This window comes from Hyalella azteca, unplaced genomic scaffold (assembly GCF_000764305.2).
Source record: "Hyalella azteca isolate HAZT.00-mixed unplaced genomic scaffold, Hazt_2.0.2 contig3122, whole genome shotgun sequence".
In the NCBI taxonomy this organism is placed as follows: domain Eukaryota; kingdom Metazoa; phylum Arthropoda; class Malacostraca; order Amphipoda; family Hyalellidae; genus Hyalella; species Hyalella azteca.
Window position 1 is genome coordinate 714,580 of NW_025933375.1, and position 17,920 is coordinate 732,499.

Consider the following 17,920-nt stretch of genomic DNA (forward strand, 5'->3'; position numbering starts at 1 on the left):
GACATAACACAAATATTTACTTCTGGTGCTGACATAACACAAATATTCACTTCTAGTGCTGACATAACACAAATATTTACTTCTGGTGCTGACATAACACAAATATTCACTTCTAGTGCTGACCATTTTAAACAGGTTTCATTGAAGACCAGAGAATTCGTTTTATTGACAATTTTCTTATTAGTTTTTTCGCTAGATCGAACAATATCTTACGAATATATCGATGAAAGATAATTTCCATTTGCAACGTTGGCAATGATTGCCTGAATGAATAAAAATGCTATAATTGTACACAAATTAAGCATGACGTTGAGCATAACTTGGTCTAGTGTCTAGCAATAGATTTACAGAGTGAGCATAACTTGGTCTGGTGTCTAGCAACAGATTTACAGAGTGAGCATAACTTGGTCTAGTGTCTAGCAACAGATTTATAGAGTGAGCATAACTTGGTCTAGTGTCTTGCAATAGATTGATAGAGTGAGCATAACTTGGTCTAGTGTCTAGCAACAGATTTACAGAGTGAGCATAACTTGGTCTAGTGTCTAGCAATAGATTTACAGAGTGAGCATAACTTGGTCTAGTGTCTAGCAATAGATTTACAGAGTGAGCATAACCAAACTTCAGTTCCAGGAACATAATTATTTCTCTTTTAACATAACCTACGCGGTCTCCCTTCACGGAAAATTGAACAACAATACTTTATAATACTTAAATAATCATTAATTCTGGTAGTACATCACCTATAGCTGGTCATAATCATTAGAGTATGTAAAGGAAATAATTGTAACCTAAGCATATATACGTAGTAATTAAAGCTTTCACTATAACACGCGTAGGTATATATAACAAAAAATTTGACCAATAGCTGGTTATAATCATTAGAGGATATAACAGAAAATATTCTACAATAAGACTATTTAGACATTAAAGCTTTCGCTAAAACACGTGTATGTATAACAAAAATTTGAAAAATATCTGGTTATAATCACAAAAGATTTACCCTGACCTAGGCAGCAGTAGAGGGAGGGCGTGGGCAGGGGTGAGGGTGCACCAGGCACGCAGCACACTAGTTACCCTCAGTAGTTACCCTCAGTTACCCTCTGACCTAGGCAGCAGTAGAGGGAGGGCGTGGGCAGGGGTGAGGGTGCACCAGTCACGCAGCAGGCTGTGCAGGTCTGGCAGACATGACGCGTCCCAGGAGTGTGCGGCTAGCAGCACCTGCATTATAGTCATGCTCATGTAATATAATAATATAATGTAATATAATATAACATAGTATAATACAATACAATATAATATTATAATATAATATTATAATAATAACACACTTATTGCATTATGTCTAACCTTGGCTAAGGCGTGGGGTTCGTGGTGAAGGTAATGTTGTTCATTCAGTATGGCTTATAATAATATAATACAATACAGTATAATATTATATAATATATTAAAATATAATATAAAATTATAATAATACGTAACATACTTACTATTACATTTAGTCTCACCTTGGCTAAAGCGTGGGGTTCGTGGTGAAGGTAGTGCCGTTTCTCCCACAGCACCTCCCGCTCGTCAGCTGAACTCCTGCAAATAGATGAATAATAATTAAAATAATGCACACAATTAATAATTAAAATAATTAAAATAATGTACCGGTACCTACACAATTAATAATTAAAATAATAATTAAGTACTTCTCGCTCATCAGCTGAACTTCTGCAGGTAGAGGAATAATAATTAAAATATTGTATACAATTAATAATGAAAATAATTAAAATAATAAATAAAATAACGAATTAAATAATTAAAATAACGAATAATAATTAAAATAATCGGTAATATTCAGGCCACTAGCAGCCAAGGTAAATTGAAAAAAAATTATTCAAATAAAAATTGAAATAAATTGAACATTATTGCCAGGAAAATTTTGGCAATAGAAGTTTCCAAAAGGCCAAAGTAATGGGAGAAAATTTATTCAAATCGAAATCGAAATTAATTGAATTTAATTGCTAAAAAAATTTTGGCAATAAAAGTTTTCAAGAAGAATTTTCACTTGTGATCCCTGATACGTTACTAACTTACCTGACTGCGGCTATTAAAAGTTTACAAAGGCACTTACCTGTTGAAAGTGAAGATATCGCGTTCACAGATGTCTTTGAGTTGCTGTTGAGTGTTCATGTCGAGGTAAAAATAAATGGAATTTTTATAGCGGAACCTACAAATAAACTAGTATATACATTGAATTATCGGCCTTTTTGGCCTTTTTTGTTCTCGGATTTGGCCGATTTTAGGCAACCTGAATTATGTACCACTACCTCCTGGAGAAATACATTTCGTGGAACGCATATGTACCAATACGTAGTCAACGTGTCAAGATCTATAAGGTAAGAAAAGTCTGCATTCCGGGTGACACATTTAGGGCCCATATCGCATTTTATTCATACATTGTGTTGCACTTATACTACATATTTCAGTCCTTTTTAAACAGATAAAAATATTTTAAACGATTGTAGAATCTTAAATATTGACCATCAAACAGCTAGCCGGGCATTCGGGTGCGGACATAGACATTTAATACAATAATTTTAACTATAATATAATAACTATAACATATATAACATATAATAACTACTATAACATATGCATAACAATAAATTTAACATAGACATTTATGCATTAAGGTACACCTATAAATTAGCATCAAATTAGAACTAGTCCAGAAATTGATTCTCAATAAAAAAAATAGATTGCAAATAAAAAATTTAACACTGCAAGTAGAACCATTTAATTTGCAAGTATCATTATTACACATTGATGTTATTATTAATTATTGTTATTAATCATTACTGCACATTACCCGCAGATAATTCGACGACGTGAGGCACATAGAAGTCATTATATTGCACGTTAATGTTACTATTAATTATTATTATTATTATTAATTATTATTATTAAAAATCATTATTGCACACTACCCGCAGATAACTCCACAACGCGAGGCACATAGAAGTCATTATTAATTATTATTATTAATCATTACAACACATTGATGTATTTACCCGCAGATAACTCGACGACGCGGGGCACATAGAAGTCATTTAATATACACCCAACATTATATTGCACATTGATTCTACTATTATTAATCATTACTGCGCACATTGATGTTATTATTATTTTAATTATTATTAATAATCATTACTGCACATTACCTGCAGCATTACTGCACATTGATGTATTTACTCCACATAGAAATCATTTAATATATACGCAGCATTATTATTGTACGTTGTTCTTCTTATTAATTATTATTATTAATCATTACTACTGCACATTACCCGCAGTCAATTCGACGACGCAAGGCACATAGAAGTCGTTATTAATTATTATTAAATCTTATTATTAATTATTATTATTAATCATTACGGCACATTACCCGCAGATAACTCGACGACGCGAGGCACATAGAAGTCGACCCTGAAGGCGCGGGAATACATCCTGAGGAAGGACGTAAGGGCGCTGCACAGCCTGCTGGTGGCGTCCCTGAGACGCCCTTTGAGCAGCTCAGGATCAGCGTCCTCGCTGCCTGTGATGAGGTTACCTCCTCCACTGGAGGGCGCCTCCCCCAGACACGTCATGTCTTCACCGTCCAGAACTCCCTGAGGAGAAGAAGGTTCATTGTGTCATTTTCCAAAAGTGGGTCATTGTCCAAAAGTGGGTCATTGTCCATAAGTGGGTCATTGTCCAACACGGTCCAGAACTCCTTGAGGAGAAGAAAGTTCATTGTGTCATTTTCCAAAAGTGGGTCATTGTCCAAAAGTGGGTCATTGTCCAAAAGTGGGTCATTGTCCAGAAGTGGGTCATTGTCCATAAGTGGGTCATTGTCCATAAGTGGGTCATTGTCCAAAAGTGGATCATTGCCCAAAAGTGGGTCATTGTCCCAAAGTGGGTCGTTGTCCAAAAGTGGGTCATTGTCCAAAAGTGGGTCATTGTCCAAAAGTGGGTCATTGTCCAAAAGTGGGTCACTGCCCAAAAGTGGGTCATTGCTCAAAAGTGGGTCATTGTCCAAAAGTGGGTCATAGTCCAAAAGTGGGTCATTGCCCAAAAGTGGGTCATTGTCCAAAAGTGAGTCATTGCTCATAAGTGGGTCATTGCTCAAAAGTGGGTCATTGTTCAAAAGTGGGTCATTGTCCAAAAGTGGGTCATTGTCCAAAAGCTGTCTCTTATACACATCTAGATGTGTATAAGAGACAGGCTGTGTGAGTGTTCATGTCGAGGTAAATGTTTACAAAGACAGCTTATATACCTGTTGAAAGTGAAGATATCGCGTTCACAGATGTCTTTGAGTTGCTGTTGAGCTGTCTCTTATACACATCTAGATGTGTATAAGAGACAGGGCACTTATATACCTGTTGAAAGTGAAGATATCACGTTCACAGATGTCTTTGAGTTGCTGTTGAGTGTTGATGTCGAGGTCAGCGAAGTTCAGAAGCTGAGGAGGTAGCGGAGTGACTTCAGGGAAGACAACTTCGCTGTCGTATTCTGGTAGCTCCACGCCTGTCGCAATCAATCATATAATATTATAATTAAAAATACATAGTGTTTTTATTTAAAAAGGGCATTATTAATATAATAAATTAAAAATACATCGTGTTTTTACTCAAACACGGTATTAATAATATAATAAATTAAAATGACTTCTGGGAAGACAACCTCGCTCTCGTACTCTGGTAACTCTACGCCTGCGGCAATCATATAATATAATAAATATATAAAAATAAATATAAATATAATAAATTAAAAATACATAGTGTATTTAATTTAAAACGGCATTATTTTCTCTAAAATTTAGAGCACTCCAAGCATATAATATAATAAATTAAAAATACATAGTGTATTTACTTGAAAACGGCAATAATAATATAATAAATAAAAATACTTAACTACTTAAATACTTTACTAATACTTTACTACTACCCTACCTACTATTAGTTAGGTAGTACTTATATAATACTTTACTACAACTACCTACTACTATTATTACTACCTTTACTACTAATACTTTACTTTATTACTTAATTTTCTTGAGCTAAATTATTAATATTTGAGCTAAAACCAATAATAATAGCCTCGCTTGAGGCGGCCATTGCAATCTTGTTAGTCCCGAGCTGCTATTTAAGATAATCGAATTAATTAATTAGGTGCTTAAAGTCGGATTAATAGCTTCATTTCAATTATTAAATCCTCATTTGTATCGTATATTGTCATTCGCGTCTTACCAGAACGAAACCTGAAAAAGCCCAACACTCTTCAAATCATGAAAGCGTTGAACGTTCATAAAACTGGTAAAAAAAACCTGCGGAAAAAACCCAACAAATATTGTCAAAAAATTTACCGCCCATCATAAAACTGGTAAAAAAACTGTGGTAAAAAGAACCCAACAGATATTGGTTAAAAAAATTTCCGCTTAAGCAAAGGTTTCTCTTCATGAAAACGCTACTCTTATGTTCATGTTTTCAAGTATGATATGTTGACAATAATTATCAAAACGATAATGATTTGATAATGATGATTATCAAGGTGATAATTAAAGGCCAGCACCTCGCCCCAGACACTCACACAGCAGCACACAACTCACACAGCAGCACACAACTCACACAGCAGCACACAACTCACACAGCAGTGGACAACTCACACAGCAGTGGACAACTCACACAGCAGCACACAACTCACACAGCAGCACACAACTCACACAGCAGCGGACAACTCACGCAGCAGCACACAACTCACACAGCAGCACACAACTCACACAGCAGAGGACAACTCACACAGCAGAGGACAACTCACACAGCAGCGGACAACTCACACAGCAGCGGACAACTCACACAGCAGCGGACAACTCACACAGCAGCACACAACTCACACAGCAGCACACAACTCACACAGCAGCGGACAACTCACACAGCAGCGGACAACTCACACAGCAGCACACAACTCACACAGCAGCACACAACTCACACAGCAGTGGACAACTCACACAGCAGTGGACAACTCACACAGCAGCACACAACTCACACAGCAGCACACAACTCNTATTAATGATAGTGATAATAATTAATATAATTATTATCACTATCATTATCATATTAATGATAGTGATAATAATTAATATAATTATTATCACTATCATTATCATATTAATGATAGTGATAATAATTAATATAATTATTATCACTATCATTATCATATTAATGATAGTGATAATAATTAATATAATTATTATCACTATCATTATCATATTAATGATAGTGATGACAATTATTGCGACACTGTACACCTGCACCTAACAATTACATCGAGTCTCATATTTAGATTAGAGCGTTTAAAATTATATAACAGTTAGTTTAAAATTATACCTATAACAAATATAGGTGATAATCTCAAAATTTAGATTAGAATTATATAAAAAATATAACTCAGTACTCACTGCAGTGAGTGACAGAGAGCGCATTTTCTCGTCGACGAAAACTTGAGGTCACGGACGGACGGACAGACAGACAGACGGATGGACGGACGGACATGACGAGCACAATAGCGCCGTTTCTCCACTAATGTGAAAATGCGCTAAAAAGGCACTATTGTGCTCGTCATGTCCGTCCGTCCGTCCGTCTGTCCGTCCGCCCGTTCGTGACTTCACGTTTTCGTCGACGAGAAAATGCGCTCTCTGTCACTCACTGCAGTGAGTACTGAGTTACATTTTTTTCTATTAATGAGAAAAGTTCAAATGAAGAATATGAATAAATGAAGTGGTCGTTTTATCTGTCGAAGGAGTAGCTTTAGATCAAAATTATCTAAAAAATAATGACCAAAGGAATAATAGGCATAAATGAGGTAGGCGTTTTATTTAGATCAATATTATATAAATAATAAAGATCAAAAGAAATAATAGGAATAAATAAGTTTCCTTTTAACCTGTCGAAGGAGTAGCTTTAGATCAAAATTATATAAAAAAACAAAGACCAAAAGAATAGGAATAAATAAGGTACCGTACGTAGTCCTTTCAAAGGAAGAACAGGAATAAACGAGGTAGGCGTTTTATTTAGATCAAAATTATATAAAAAGTAAAGATCAAAGGAATAATAGGAATAAATAAGTTTCCTTTTACCTGTCGAAGGAGTAGCACTGGAGGGCGGTCCACCCCACCTCCTCCCTGATGTAGCGCGGTGCGTCACCGTCAGCGTTGGTGAGCTGACGCAGACCAAACACTGTCAGCACCAGCCGGCTCTCTAGTGGCAGGATGTTTACCCGGGCCATGATGTCCAAGCTGCACAAAAATAGTCCTTTACTGCACTAAATCTGCACTAAATCGGCAGAAAACTGCCCTAAATCGACAGAAAACTGCGCTAAATCGGCGGTAAACTGCGCTAAATCGGCGGTAAACTGCGCTAAATCAGCAGAAAACTGCACAAAATCGGCAGAAAACTGCACTAAATCGACAGAAAACTGCGCTAATCAACAGAAAACTGCACGAAATCGGCAGAAAACTGCGCTAAATCGGCAAAAACTGCGCTAAATCTACAGACGCAGACCAAACACTGTCAGCACCAGCCGGCTCTCTAGTGGCAGGATGTTTACGCGAGCCATGATGTCCAAGCTGCACAAAGTCGTCCTTTACTGCACCAAATCTACAGATAATTGCGCTGAATCTGCACAAAACTGCGCTAAATCGGCAGAAAACTGCACTAAATCTACAGACGCAGACCTAACACTGTCAGCACGAGACGGCTCTCCAGCGGCAGGATGTTTACCCGGGCCATGATGTCCAAACTGCACAAAAGCGTCCTTTACTGTACTAAATTTACGGAAAACTGCGCTAAATCGGCATAAAACTGCGCTAAATCGGCAGAAAACTGCGCTGAATCGGCAGAAAACTGCCGAAATCGGCAGAAAACTGCACTAATTCTACTGACGCAGACCTAACACTGTCAGCACGAGCCGGCTCTCCAGCGGCAGGATGTTTACCCGAGCCATGATGTCCAAGCTGCACAAAAGCGTTTGCTACTGCACTAAATCGGCAAAAAACTGCGCTAAATCGACAGAAAACTGCACTAAATCACCAGAAAACTGCGCTAAATCGGCAGAAAACTGCGCTAAATCGGCAAAAAACTGGAAAATTGCACTAAATCGGCAGAAAACTGCACAAAGTAGTCCTTTACTGCACTAAATCTACGGAAAACTGCGCTAAATCTGCACAAAACTGCACTAAATGCCCAGAAAACTGCGCTAAATCGGCAGAAAACCGCTAAATCGGCATAAAACTGCACTAAATCTACTGACGCAGACCAAACACTGTCAGCACGAGACGGCTCTCAAGTGGCAGGATGTTTACCCGAGCCATGATGTCCAAACTGCACAAAGTCGTTTGTTACTGCACTAAATTTACGGAAAACTGCACTAAATCGGCAGAAAACTGCACAAAGCCGTTCTTTACGGCCCTAAATCTGCAGAAACCTGCACTAAATTGACTGAAAACTGCACTAAATCTACAGAAAACTGCACTACTATGACAGAAAACTGCGCTAAATCTGTACAAAACTGCGCTAAATCGATAGAAAACTGCACTAAAGCGGCAGAAAACTGCGCTAAATCGACAGAAAACTGCGCTAAATCGACAGAAAACTGCACTAAATCTACGGAAAACTGCACTAAATCGGCAGAAAACTGCGCTAAATCTACCGAAAACTGTACTAAATCGGCAGAAAACTGCGCTAAATCAGCAGAAAACTGCGCTTAATCTACTGACGGAAAGCAAACACTGTCAACACGAGCCGACTCTCAAGCGGCAGGATGTTTACCCGAGCCATGATGTCCAAGCTGCACATATACGTCTTTTACTGCACTAAATCTACGGAAAACTGCACTAAATCTACTGAAAACTGCACTAAATCGACAGAAAACTGCGCTAAATCGGCAGAAAACTGCACTAAATCGGCAGAAAACTGCGCTAAATCGGCAGAAAACTGCGCTAAATCGGCAGAAAACTGCACTAAATCGGCAGAAAACTGCGCTAAATCGACAGAAAACTGCGCTAAATCGACAGAAAACTGCACTAAATCCGCAGAAAACTGCCCTAAATCAACAGAAAACTGCGCTAAATCAACAGAAAACTGCACTAAAATTACAGAAAACTGCACTAAATCGACACAAAACTGCACTAATTCGACTGGAAACTGCACCAAATCTACAGAAAACTGCTCTAAATCGACAGAAGACTGTAATAAATCTACAGAAAAATTATCGGCTTCCATGTTGATACACATATCGACTTCTGTACTAAATCTACGGAAAACTTATCGGCTTTCACGTTAATAACTTTCATAACGCATCGACTTCTACAATGCTAGACTTGCATCGGAGGTCAATGTTTGAGCTGGTACTAGTCCTAAATTTACATAGCGTTTATCAAGGAACTTGATCCCTGTAATATTGAGCCACTAAAAATTTTTGAGCGCCAAACAATAAAGAAGCAAAAACTACAAATTTTAAGATGAAAACTATAAACAAATAAAAACTAAAAAATTTCAAGTTGAAAACTATAAACACACAAAAACTAAAAATTTGCAAGATTTAAAACCATAAACAAGCAAAAACTAAAAAAAATCATGCTAAAAACTATAAAGAAGTATAAACTAAAAATTTTTAAGCCGACAATTATAAAGAACTTAAGAAGCATACCGTAAACTACAAATTTTTAATCTGAAAACTATAAATTATAAGTTACGTACGTAAAGTTGAAAGACACGAGGGGATAGCAGCGTAGGCCGACGGTAGGCCTCGCTTTAAACTAAAAATTTAAAGCTGAAAACTATAAATTGAAGCTTAAAACTAAATATTTGCCAGCTTAAAACAAAAAAAATCATGCTAAAACAATAAAGATTCCATAAGTGACGTACGTAAAGTTGAAAGGCACTAGGGGATAGCAGCGTAGGCCGACCGTAGGCCTCGCTTTAGACGACAATTGAGCCTCTTAAAACTACAAATTTTTAATCTGAAAACTATAAATTATAAGTTACGCACGTAAAGTTGAAAGGCACTAGCGGATAGCAGCGAAGGCCGACCGTGAAAACTATAAATTGAAGCTTAAAACTAAATATTTGCAAGCTTAAAAATAAAAAATTGCAAGCTTAAAACAAAAAAAAATCATGCTAAAACAATAAAGATTCTATAAGTTACGTACGTAAAGTTGAAAGGCACTAGCGGATAGCAGCGTAGGCCGACGGTAGGCCTCGCTTTAGGCGACAATTGAGCCTCTTAAAACTACAAATTTTTAATCTAAAAACTATAAATTATAAGTGACGTACGTGAAGTTGAAAGGCACGAGCGGATAGCAGCGAAGGCCGACAGTAGGCCTCGCTTTAGGCGACAATTGAGCCTCTCCGTAAACTACAAATTTTTACCGACCGTGGGCCTAGCTTTAAAATTTGCAAGCTGAAAACCATAAACAAGCAAAAACTAAAAAAATTCAAGCAGAAAACAATAAAGAATGAAAAGTTACGTACGTAAAGTTGAAAGGCACGAGGGGATAGCAGCGTAGGCCAACAGTGGGCCTCGCTTTAGAATTTGCAAGCTGAATACCATAAACAAGCAAAAACTAAAAAAATGCACGCTAAAAACAATAAAGAAGGAGAAGTTACGTACGTAAAGTATAAAGACTCCATAAGTTACGTACGTAAAGTTGAAAGGCACTAGCGGATAGCAGCGTAGGCCAACAGTAGGCCTCGCTTTAGGCGACAGCTGAGCCTCTCCAATGCACCGGGAGCCGTGGTACAGCTGCGCCTCTACGAAGTATTCGTCGTACCGCCACGTGCTGCTCAGACGGTGCAATCCACGTACACGTACGCTCATCTGATCACGCACCGTACGACTGTCCACGGGCTCTGAAGACATGACATTCATACAGTTATTATTGAAGACATTACAGTTATTATACATTATTATGTACGAAGTATTCGTCGTACCGCCACGTGCTGCTCAGACGGTGCAGTCCACGTACACGTACGCTCATCTGGTCACGTACCGTACGACTGTCCACGGGCTCTGAAGATATGACATTCATACAGTTATTATACAGTTCAAACAGTTTTTATGTACGAAGTATTCGTCGTACCGCCACGTGCTGCTCAGACGGTGCAGTCCACGTACACGTACGCTCATCTGGTCACGCACTGTACGACTGTCCACGGGCTCTGAAGATATGACATTCATACAGTTATTATTGAAGACATTACATTCATACACTTATTTTGTACAATAATTATATCTCTTAGCATAAATTTGTAAAAAAAATAATACCACATTGATAGAGCTATTTTGTACAATAATCATACCTCTTAGCGTAAAATCGCAAATATAAAATTTAAAAACACTACCATATTGATACAGTTCTTTTGTGCAAAAATGATACCTCTTTACTTAAAATTGTAGATAAAAAACAAACACTACTACATTGATAAAGTTCATATGTACAAAAATGATCCCTTTTAACTCAAATTTGCAAATATAAAACAAACACTACCATATTGATAAAGTTCTTTTGTACAAAAATTATACCGTACCTCTTAACTTAAAATAGCATATATAAAACAAACACTTCCACATTGATACAGTTCTTTCGTAAAAAAATGATACCTCGTCACTTAAAATTTCAAATATAAAACAAACACTACCGAGCAAAGTAAAAGGTCTGGATATTAAAACGTTGACTACGATTGCTTCATCTTGTACTATTATTTCATTTTTTGTACTTTTTTTAAGCAGGGTTGCCAGACGGTCATTTTTTCCGGACAAATTCCGTGATTTAGTTTTTCTCAATTGCGTTGACCGGCTAAAATTTATGATAGGGGTACTTCCTAATTAAATTTTGCATACTGCAAAAATGAAATAAATGGAATTTTTATAGCGGAACCTACAAATAAACTAGTATATACATTGAATTATCGGCCTTTTTGGCCTTTTTTGTTCTCGGATTTGGCCGATTTTAGGCAACCTGAATTATGTACCACTACCTCCTGGAGAAATACATTTCGTGGAACGCATATGTACCAATACGTAGTCAACGTGTCAAGATCTATAAGGTAAGAAAAGTCTGCATTCCGGGTGACACATTTAGGGCCCATATCGCATTTTATTCATACATTGTGTTGCACTTATACTACATATTTCAGTCCTTTTTAAACAGATAAAAATATTTTAAACGATTGTAGAATCTTAAATATTGACCATCAAACAGCTAGCCGGGCATTCGGGTGCGGACATAGACATTTAATACAATAATTTTAACTATAATATAATAACTATAACATATATAACATATAATAACTACTATAACATATGCATAACAATAAATTTAACATAGACATTTATGCATTAAGGTACACCTATAAATTAGCATCAAATTAGAACTAGTCCAGAAATTGATTCTCAATAAAAAAAATAGATTGCAAATAAAAAATTTAACACTGCAAGTAGAACCATTTAATTTGCAAGTATCATTATTACACATTGATGTTATTATTAATTATTGTTATTAATCATTACTGCACATTACCCGCAGATAATTCGACGACGTGAGGCACATAGAAGTCATTATATTGCACGTTAATGTTACTATTAATTATTATTATTATTATTAATTATTATTATTAAAAATCATTATTGCACACTACCCGCAGATAACTCCACAACGCGAGGCACATAGAAGTCATTATTAATTATTATTATTAATCATTACAACACATTGATGTATTTACCCGCAGATAACTCGACGACGCGGGGCACATAGAAGTCATTTAATATACACCCAACATTATATTGCACATTGATTCTACTATTATTAATCATTACTGCGCACATTGATGTTATTATTATTTTAATTATTATTAATAATCATTACTGCACATTACCTGCAGCATTACTGCACATTGATGTATTTACTCCACATAGAAATCATTTAATATATACGCAGCATTATTATTGTACGTTGTTCTTCTTATTAATTATTATTATTAATCATTACTACTGCACATTACCCGCAGTCAATTCGACGACGCAAGGCACATAGAAGTCGTTATTAATTATTATTAAATCTTATTATTAATTATTATTATTAATCATTACGGCACATTACCCGCAGATAACTCGACGACGCGAGGCACATAGAAGTCGACCCTGAAGGCGCGGGAATACATCCTGAGGAAGGACGTAAGGGCGCTGCACAGCCTGCTGGTGGCGTCCCTGAGACGCCCTTTGAGCAGCTCAGGATCAGCGTCCTCGCTGCCTGTGATGAGGTTACCTCCTCCACTGGAGGGCGCCTCCCCCAGACACGTCATGTCTTCACCGTCCAGAACTCCCTGAGGAGAAGAAGGTTCATTGTGTCATTTTCCAAAAGTGGGTCATTGTCCAAAAGTGGGTCATTGTCCAAAAGTGGGTCACTGCCCAAAAGTGGGTCATTGCTCAAAAGTGGGTCATTGTCCAAAAGTGGGTCATAGTCCAAAAGTGGGTCATTGCCCAAAAGTGGGTCATTGTCCAAAAGTGAGTCATTGCTCATAAGTGGGTCATTGCTCAAAAGTGGGTCATTGTTCAAAAGTGGGTCATTGTCCAAAAGTGGGTCATTGTCCAAAAGTGGGTCATTGTCCAAAAGTGGGTCATTACTCAAAAGTGGGTCATTGTCCAAAAGTGGGTCATTGTCCAACACCGTCCAGAACTCCCTGAGGAGACTCAGGTTATCAACTTAGCCTTATAATTTGCTCATAAGTGGGTCATTGCTCAAAAGTGGGTCATTGTCCAAAAGTGAGTCGTTGTCCAAAAGTGGGTCATTGTCTAACACCGTCCAGAACTCCCTGAGCAGACATTTTAGCGTATTTTCACATTTATGGGAAAAATGCACTATAGTGCTCGTCATGTCCGTCCGTCTGTCCGTGACTTCACGTTTTCGTCGACGAGAAAATGCGCTCTCTGTCACTCACTGCAGTGAGTACTGAGTTATATTTTTTTGTCTTCACCAGAACTCCCTCCCAGAATTTGCTCAAAAGTGGGTCATTGTCCAAAAGTGGGTCATTGCTCAAAAGTGGGTCATTGTCCAAAAGTGGGTCATTGTCCAAAAGTGGGTCATGGTTCAAAAGTGGGTCATTGTCTATAAGTGGGTCATTGTCCAAAAGTGGGTCACTGTCCAAAAGTGGGTCATTGTTCACAAGTGGGTCATTAATCAAAAAAGCTCATTACTCAAAAAAAGGTCATTGTCCAAAAGTGGGTCATTGCTCAAAAGTTGGTCATTGTCCAAAAGTTGGTCATTGTCCAAAAGTGGGTCATTGTCTATAAGTGGGTCATTGCTCAAAAGTTGGTCATTGTCCAAAAGTTGGTCATTGTCCATAAGTGGGTCATTGTCCATAAGTGGGTCATTGTCCAAAAGTGGGTCATTGTCCAAAAGTGGGTCGTTGCCCAGAAGTGGGTCCTTGTTCAAAACAAAAGTGGGTCATTGCTCAAAAGTGGGTCATTGCTCAAAAGTGGGTCATTGTCCAAAAGTGAGTCATTGTTCAAAAGTGGGTCATGGTTCAAAAGTGGGTCATGGTTCAAAAGTGGGTCATTGTCCAAAAGTGGGTCATTGCTCACAAGTGGGTCATTGTCCAAAAATGGGTCATTGCTCAAAAGTGGGTCATTGCTCAAAAGTGGGTCATTGTCCATAAGTGGGTCATTGCTCGAAAGTGGGTCATTGTCCAAAAGTGGGTCATTGTCCAAAAGTGGGTCGTTGTTCAAAAATGGGTCATTGCTCAAAGTGGGTCATTGCTCAAAGTGGGTCATTGCTCAAAGTGGGTCATTAACCAAAAGTGGGTCATTATCCAAAAGTGGGTCATTGCTCAAAAGTAATTACACAGATGGTAATGAATTTCCTAAAGCCGTAATTGCTTTTTACACGAAACTAAATAATTTTCTAATTCTAATTTTTGCAACTTACTTAACAGTAATACCTTGAATAAAAGATTATTACCTTAATATGTTAAGAAGACAATTTTAAGCTTTGATAATAATTATAAAGATGTGAAGGAATTTCCTGCAATAATTAAGACGTTCCTTCTTATAGAAACTGAATAATTTTCTAACCGCTCAATTTTTGCAACTTGCCTGACAACCTTGAATAAAATATTAAAACCGTACGTTAATAAGTTAAGAAGATAATTGTGAGCTTTGATAAGATAGTATGAACAAATATTGTTCAATAATACCTTGAATAGAAGATTTTAACCCTAATAAGTTAAGAAGACAATTTTGAGCTTTGACAATTAAATTTAATAAGTAAGGTATGAACAAATCATGTTCAGAAATACCTTGAATAAAATATGAATACCTTAAGTTAATAAGTTAAGAACACAATTTTGAGCTTTGATAAGTAAATTTGATAGGTAAGGTATAAACAAATTATGNCCTGCGTACGGCTCACAGGACCTGCGTACGGCTCACAGGACCTGCGTGTACGGCTGCGTATGGCTCACAGGACCTGTGTACGGCTCACAGGACCTGGGTGACGTTGGACGATCGCATGGCGGAGGGCAGGTCCTGCAAGGGTGTGCCGCCCGCCAGCAGGAAGCCGCTCTTCTGAAGGTTCTGCAGCTCACGCTCGAATTGCTCTGAAAGACGGAGGTGTAGTTAAATTCATTGCCATTTATGCGTTAATAGCTGTAAATTTCTATTTATTTATTATATATAATAACTAGCATCAAGTGGATAAATAACACTGATTATTCCAGCTACAAACACCAGACATAAGGTGAAAATGACTGGTTCGTGTTGCCTTATTGTTGAATTATTTATAGTCACTAGGATACATGTAACCCTTGAGTAAATTATTAATAGTCACTAGGATGGATGTAATGCTAGACTACATTATTTATAGTCACTAGGATGGATGTAACCCTTGAGTAAATTATTTATAGTCACTAGGATGGATGTAACGCTAGACTAAATTATTTATAGTCACTAGGATGGATGTATCGCTGGACTAAATTATTTATAGTCACTAGGATGGATGTAACGCTGGACTAAATTATTTATAGTCACTAGGATGGATGTAATGCTAGACTAATTATTTATAGTCACTAGGACGGATGTAATGCTGGACTAATTATTTATAGTCACTAGGATGGATGTAATGCTGGACTAAACTATTTATAGTCACTAGGATGAATGTAGCACCAGAACAAAGCAACACTTCGCACCAATAGCGATGTGCTATAAAATAAATTATTTATAGTCAATTATCATTATTAATAGTCACTAGTATGAATATAGCACTATAACAAAGCAACACTTCGCACCAATAGCGATGTGCTATAAAATAAATTATTTATAGTCAATTATCATTATTAATAGTATGAATATAGCACTATAACAAAGCAACACTTCGCACCAATAGCGATGTGCTATAAAATAAATTATTAATAGTCACTAGTATGAATGTAGCACTATAACAAAGCAACACTTCGCACCAATAGCGATGTGCTATAAAATAAATTATTAATAGTCACTAGTATGAACATAGCACTATAACAAAGCAACACTTCACACCAATAGCGATGTGCAGACGGTCGTAGTGTAGCACCTGCGTACCGCCGGCTGACAGCAACGACTCAACCGCCAGTGATGCCACCCGCTCATCATCAGCAGCCTGCAACAGTGTTATTAATACTTATATACTTATACTATTAATTGTGCATACTTATAATATAAGTTATACTTAAATACTTATACTATTAATTGTGCATTAATTTCCCTGATAATTACATGAACATTATCGTTATTAATAGAACTGTTCATCATAACACCCGCTCATCATCTGCAGCCTGTAACAGTGGTACTTACACTAATGATTGTGCATTGATTTAGCTGATAATCACTAATCAGATTAAAATTATCATTTGTTACTTATACTAATAATTGTGCATTGATTTTGCTGATAATTAGATCAATATTATCATTTGTTACTTATACTAATAATTGTGCATTGATCACCCTGATAATCAGATCAATTTATCATTATAAAAAGAACTGTTAATTATAAACATTACCATTATAACTGTGATAAAGTAATTATAATTATGCATTAATTTAGCTGATAATTATATCAATATTATCATTATGAATAGAACTGTTCATTATAAACATTGCCATTCTAACTGTGTTAAAATAATTATGCATTGATTTCGCTGATAATTAAATCAAGCTCATCATCAGTAATATAACTCTTAATTATAAAGATTACCGTTATAACTGTATTAAAATAATTGTGCATATATTTTGCTGATAACCAGATCAACATTATCATTATAACGTATCAACTTTACCATGAAAATACATTCTATTCATCATCAATAACCTTTAATTATTGACTCTCCTAATACTTTCAATAAGTGCCCAGAAGTTCTGTACGATGAATAATCATACAATTACAATGATGACAATTGAACAGTTAAAAAATATTCCTTAAGATAAAGTTTATAATTTATGATAAAGTTGCACGTGTTACTCACGGTTCTAAGGTAGGGTTTGGTCAGGTACTCACGGTTCTAAGGTAGGGTTTGGTCAGGTACTCACGGTTCTAAGGTAGGGTTTGGTCAGGTACTCACGGTTCTAAGGTAGGGTTTGGTCAGGTACTCACGGTTCTAAGGTAGGGTTTGGGCACGTCCTGGGCACGTACGAGTGTGAACAACACGTCGTTGTCGTACTTGACACACCCGTGCACGTACACGCTCTCACCCAGCGTCGTCAGGCCACATAAATATTCTTCTACTCCACGTACCTGTACCATAAGTGGGTCAATTTGTCCATTAAATAAGGGGGTATTACTTATTACTCTATATTTCTTATTACTCTA

At 36.9% G+C, this 17,920-nt stretch overlaps 1 protein-coding gene across 1 annotated transcript in view; it reads right to left on the reverse strand.

Moving 5' to 3' along the window:
- LOC108674302 (phosphatidylinositol 4-phosphate 3-kinase C2 domain-containing subunit alpha) overlaps positions 1 to 17,920 on the reverse strand; it is a 49,947-nt gene that overhangs the window by 18,253 nt on the left and 13,774 nt on the right. The window contains exons 6-15 of the mRNA XM_047885791.1: positions 17,705 to 17,845; positions 16,615 to 16,714; positions 15,568 to 15,677; positions 13,184 to 13,406; positions 10,727 to 10,934; positions 7,163 to 7,321; positions 5,959 to 5,972; positions 4,407 to 4,554; positions 1,506 to 1,581; positions 1,096 to 1,218 (exon numbers count right to left, since the gene is read on the reverse strand). Coding sequence (XP_047741747.1) covers positions 1,096 to 1,218; positions 1,506 to 1,581; positions 4,407 to 4,554; positions 5,959 to 5,972; positions 7,163 to 7,321; positions 10,727 to 10,934; positions 13,184 to 13,406; positions 15,568 to 15,677; positions 16,615 to 16,714; positions 17,705 to 17,845 — 1,302 coding nt within the window. The remainder of the gene's footprint in view (positions 1 to 1,095; positions 1,219 to 1,505; positions 1,582 to 4,406; positions 4,555 to 5,958; positions 5,973 to 7,162; positions 7,322 to 10,726; positions 10,935 to 13,183; positions 13,407 to 15,567; positions 15,678 to 16,614; positions 16,715 to 17,704; positions 17,846 to 17,920) is intronic.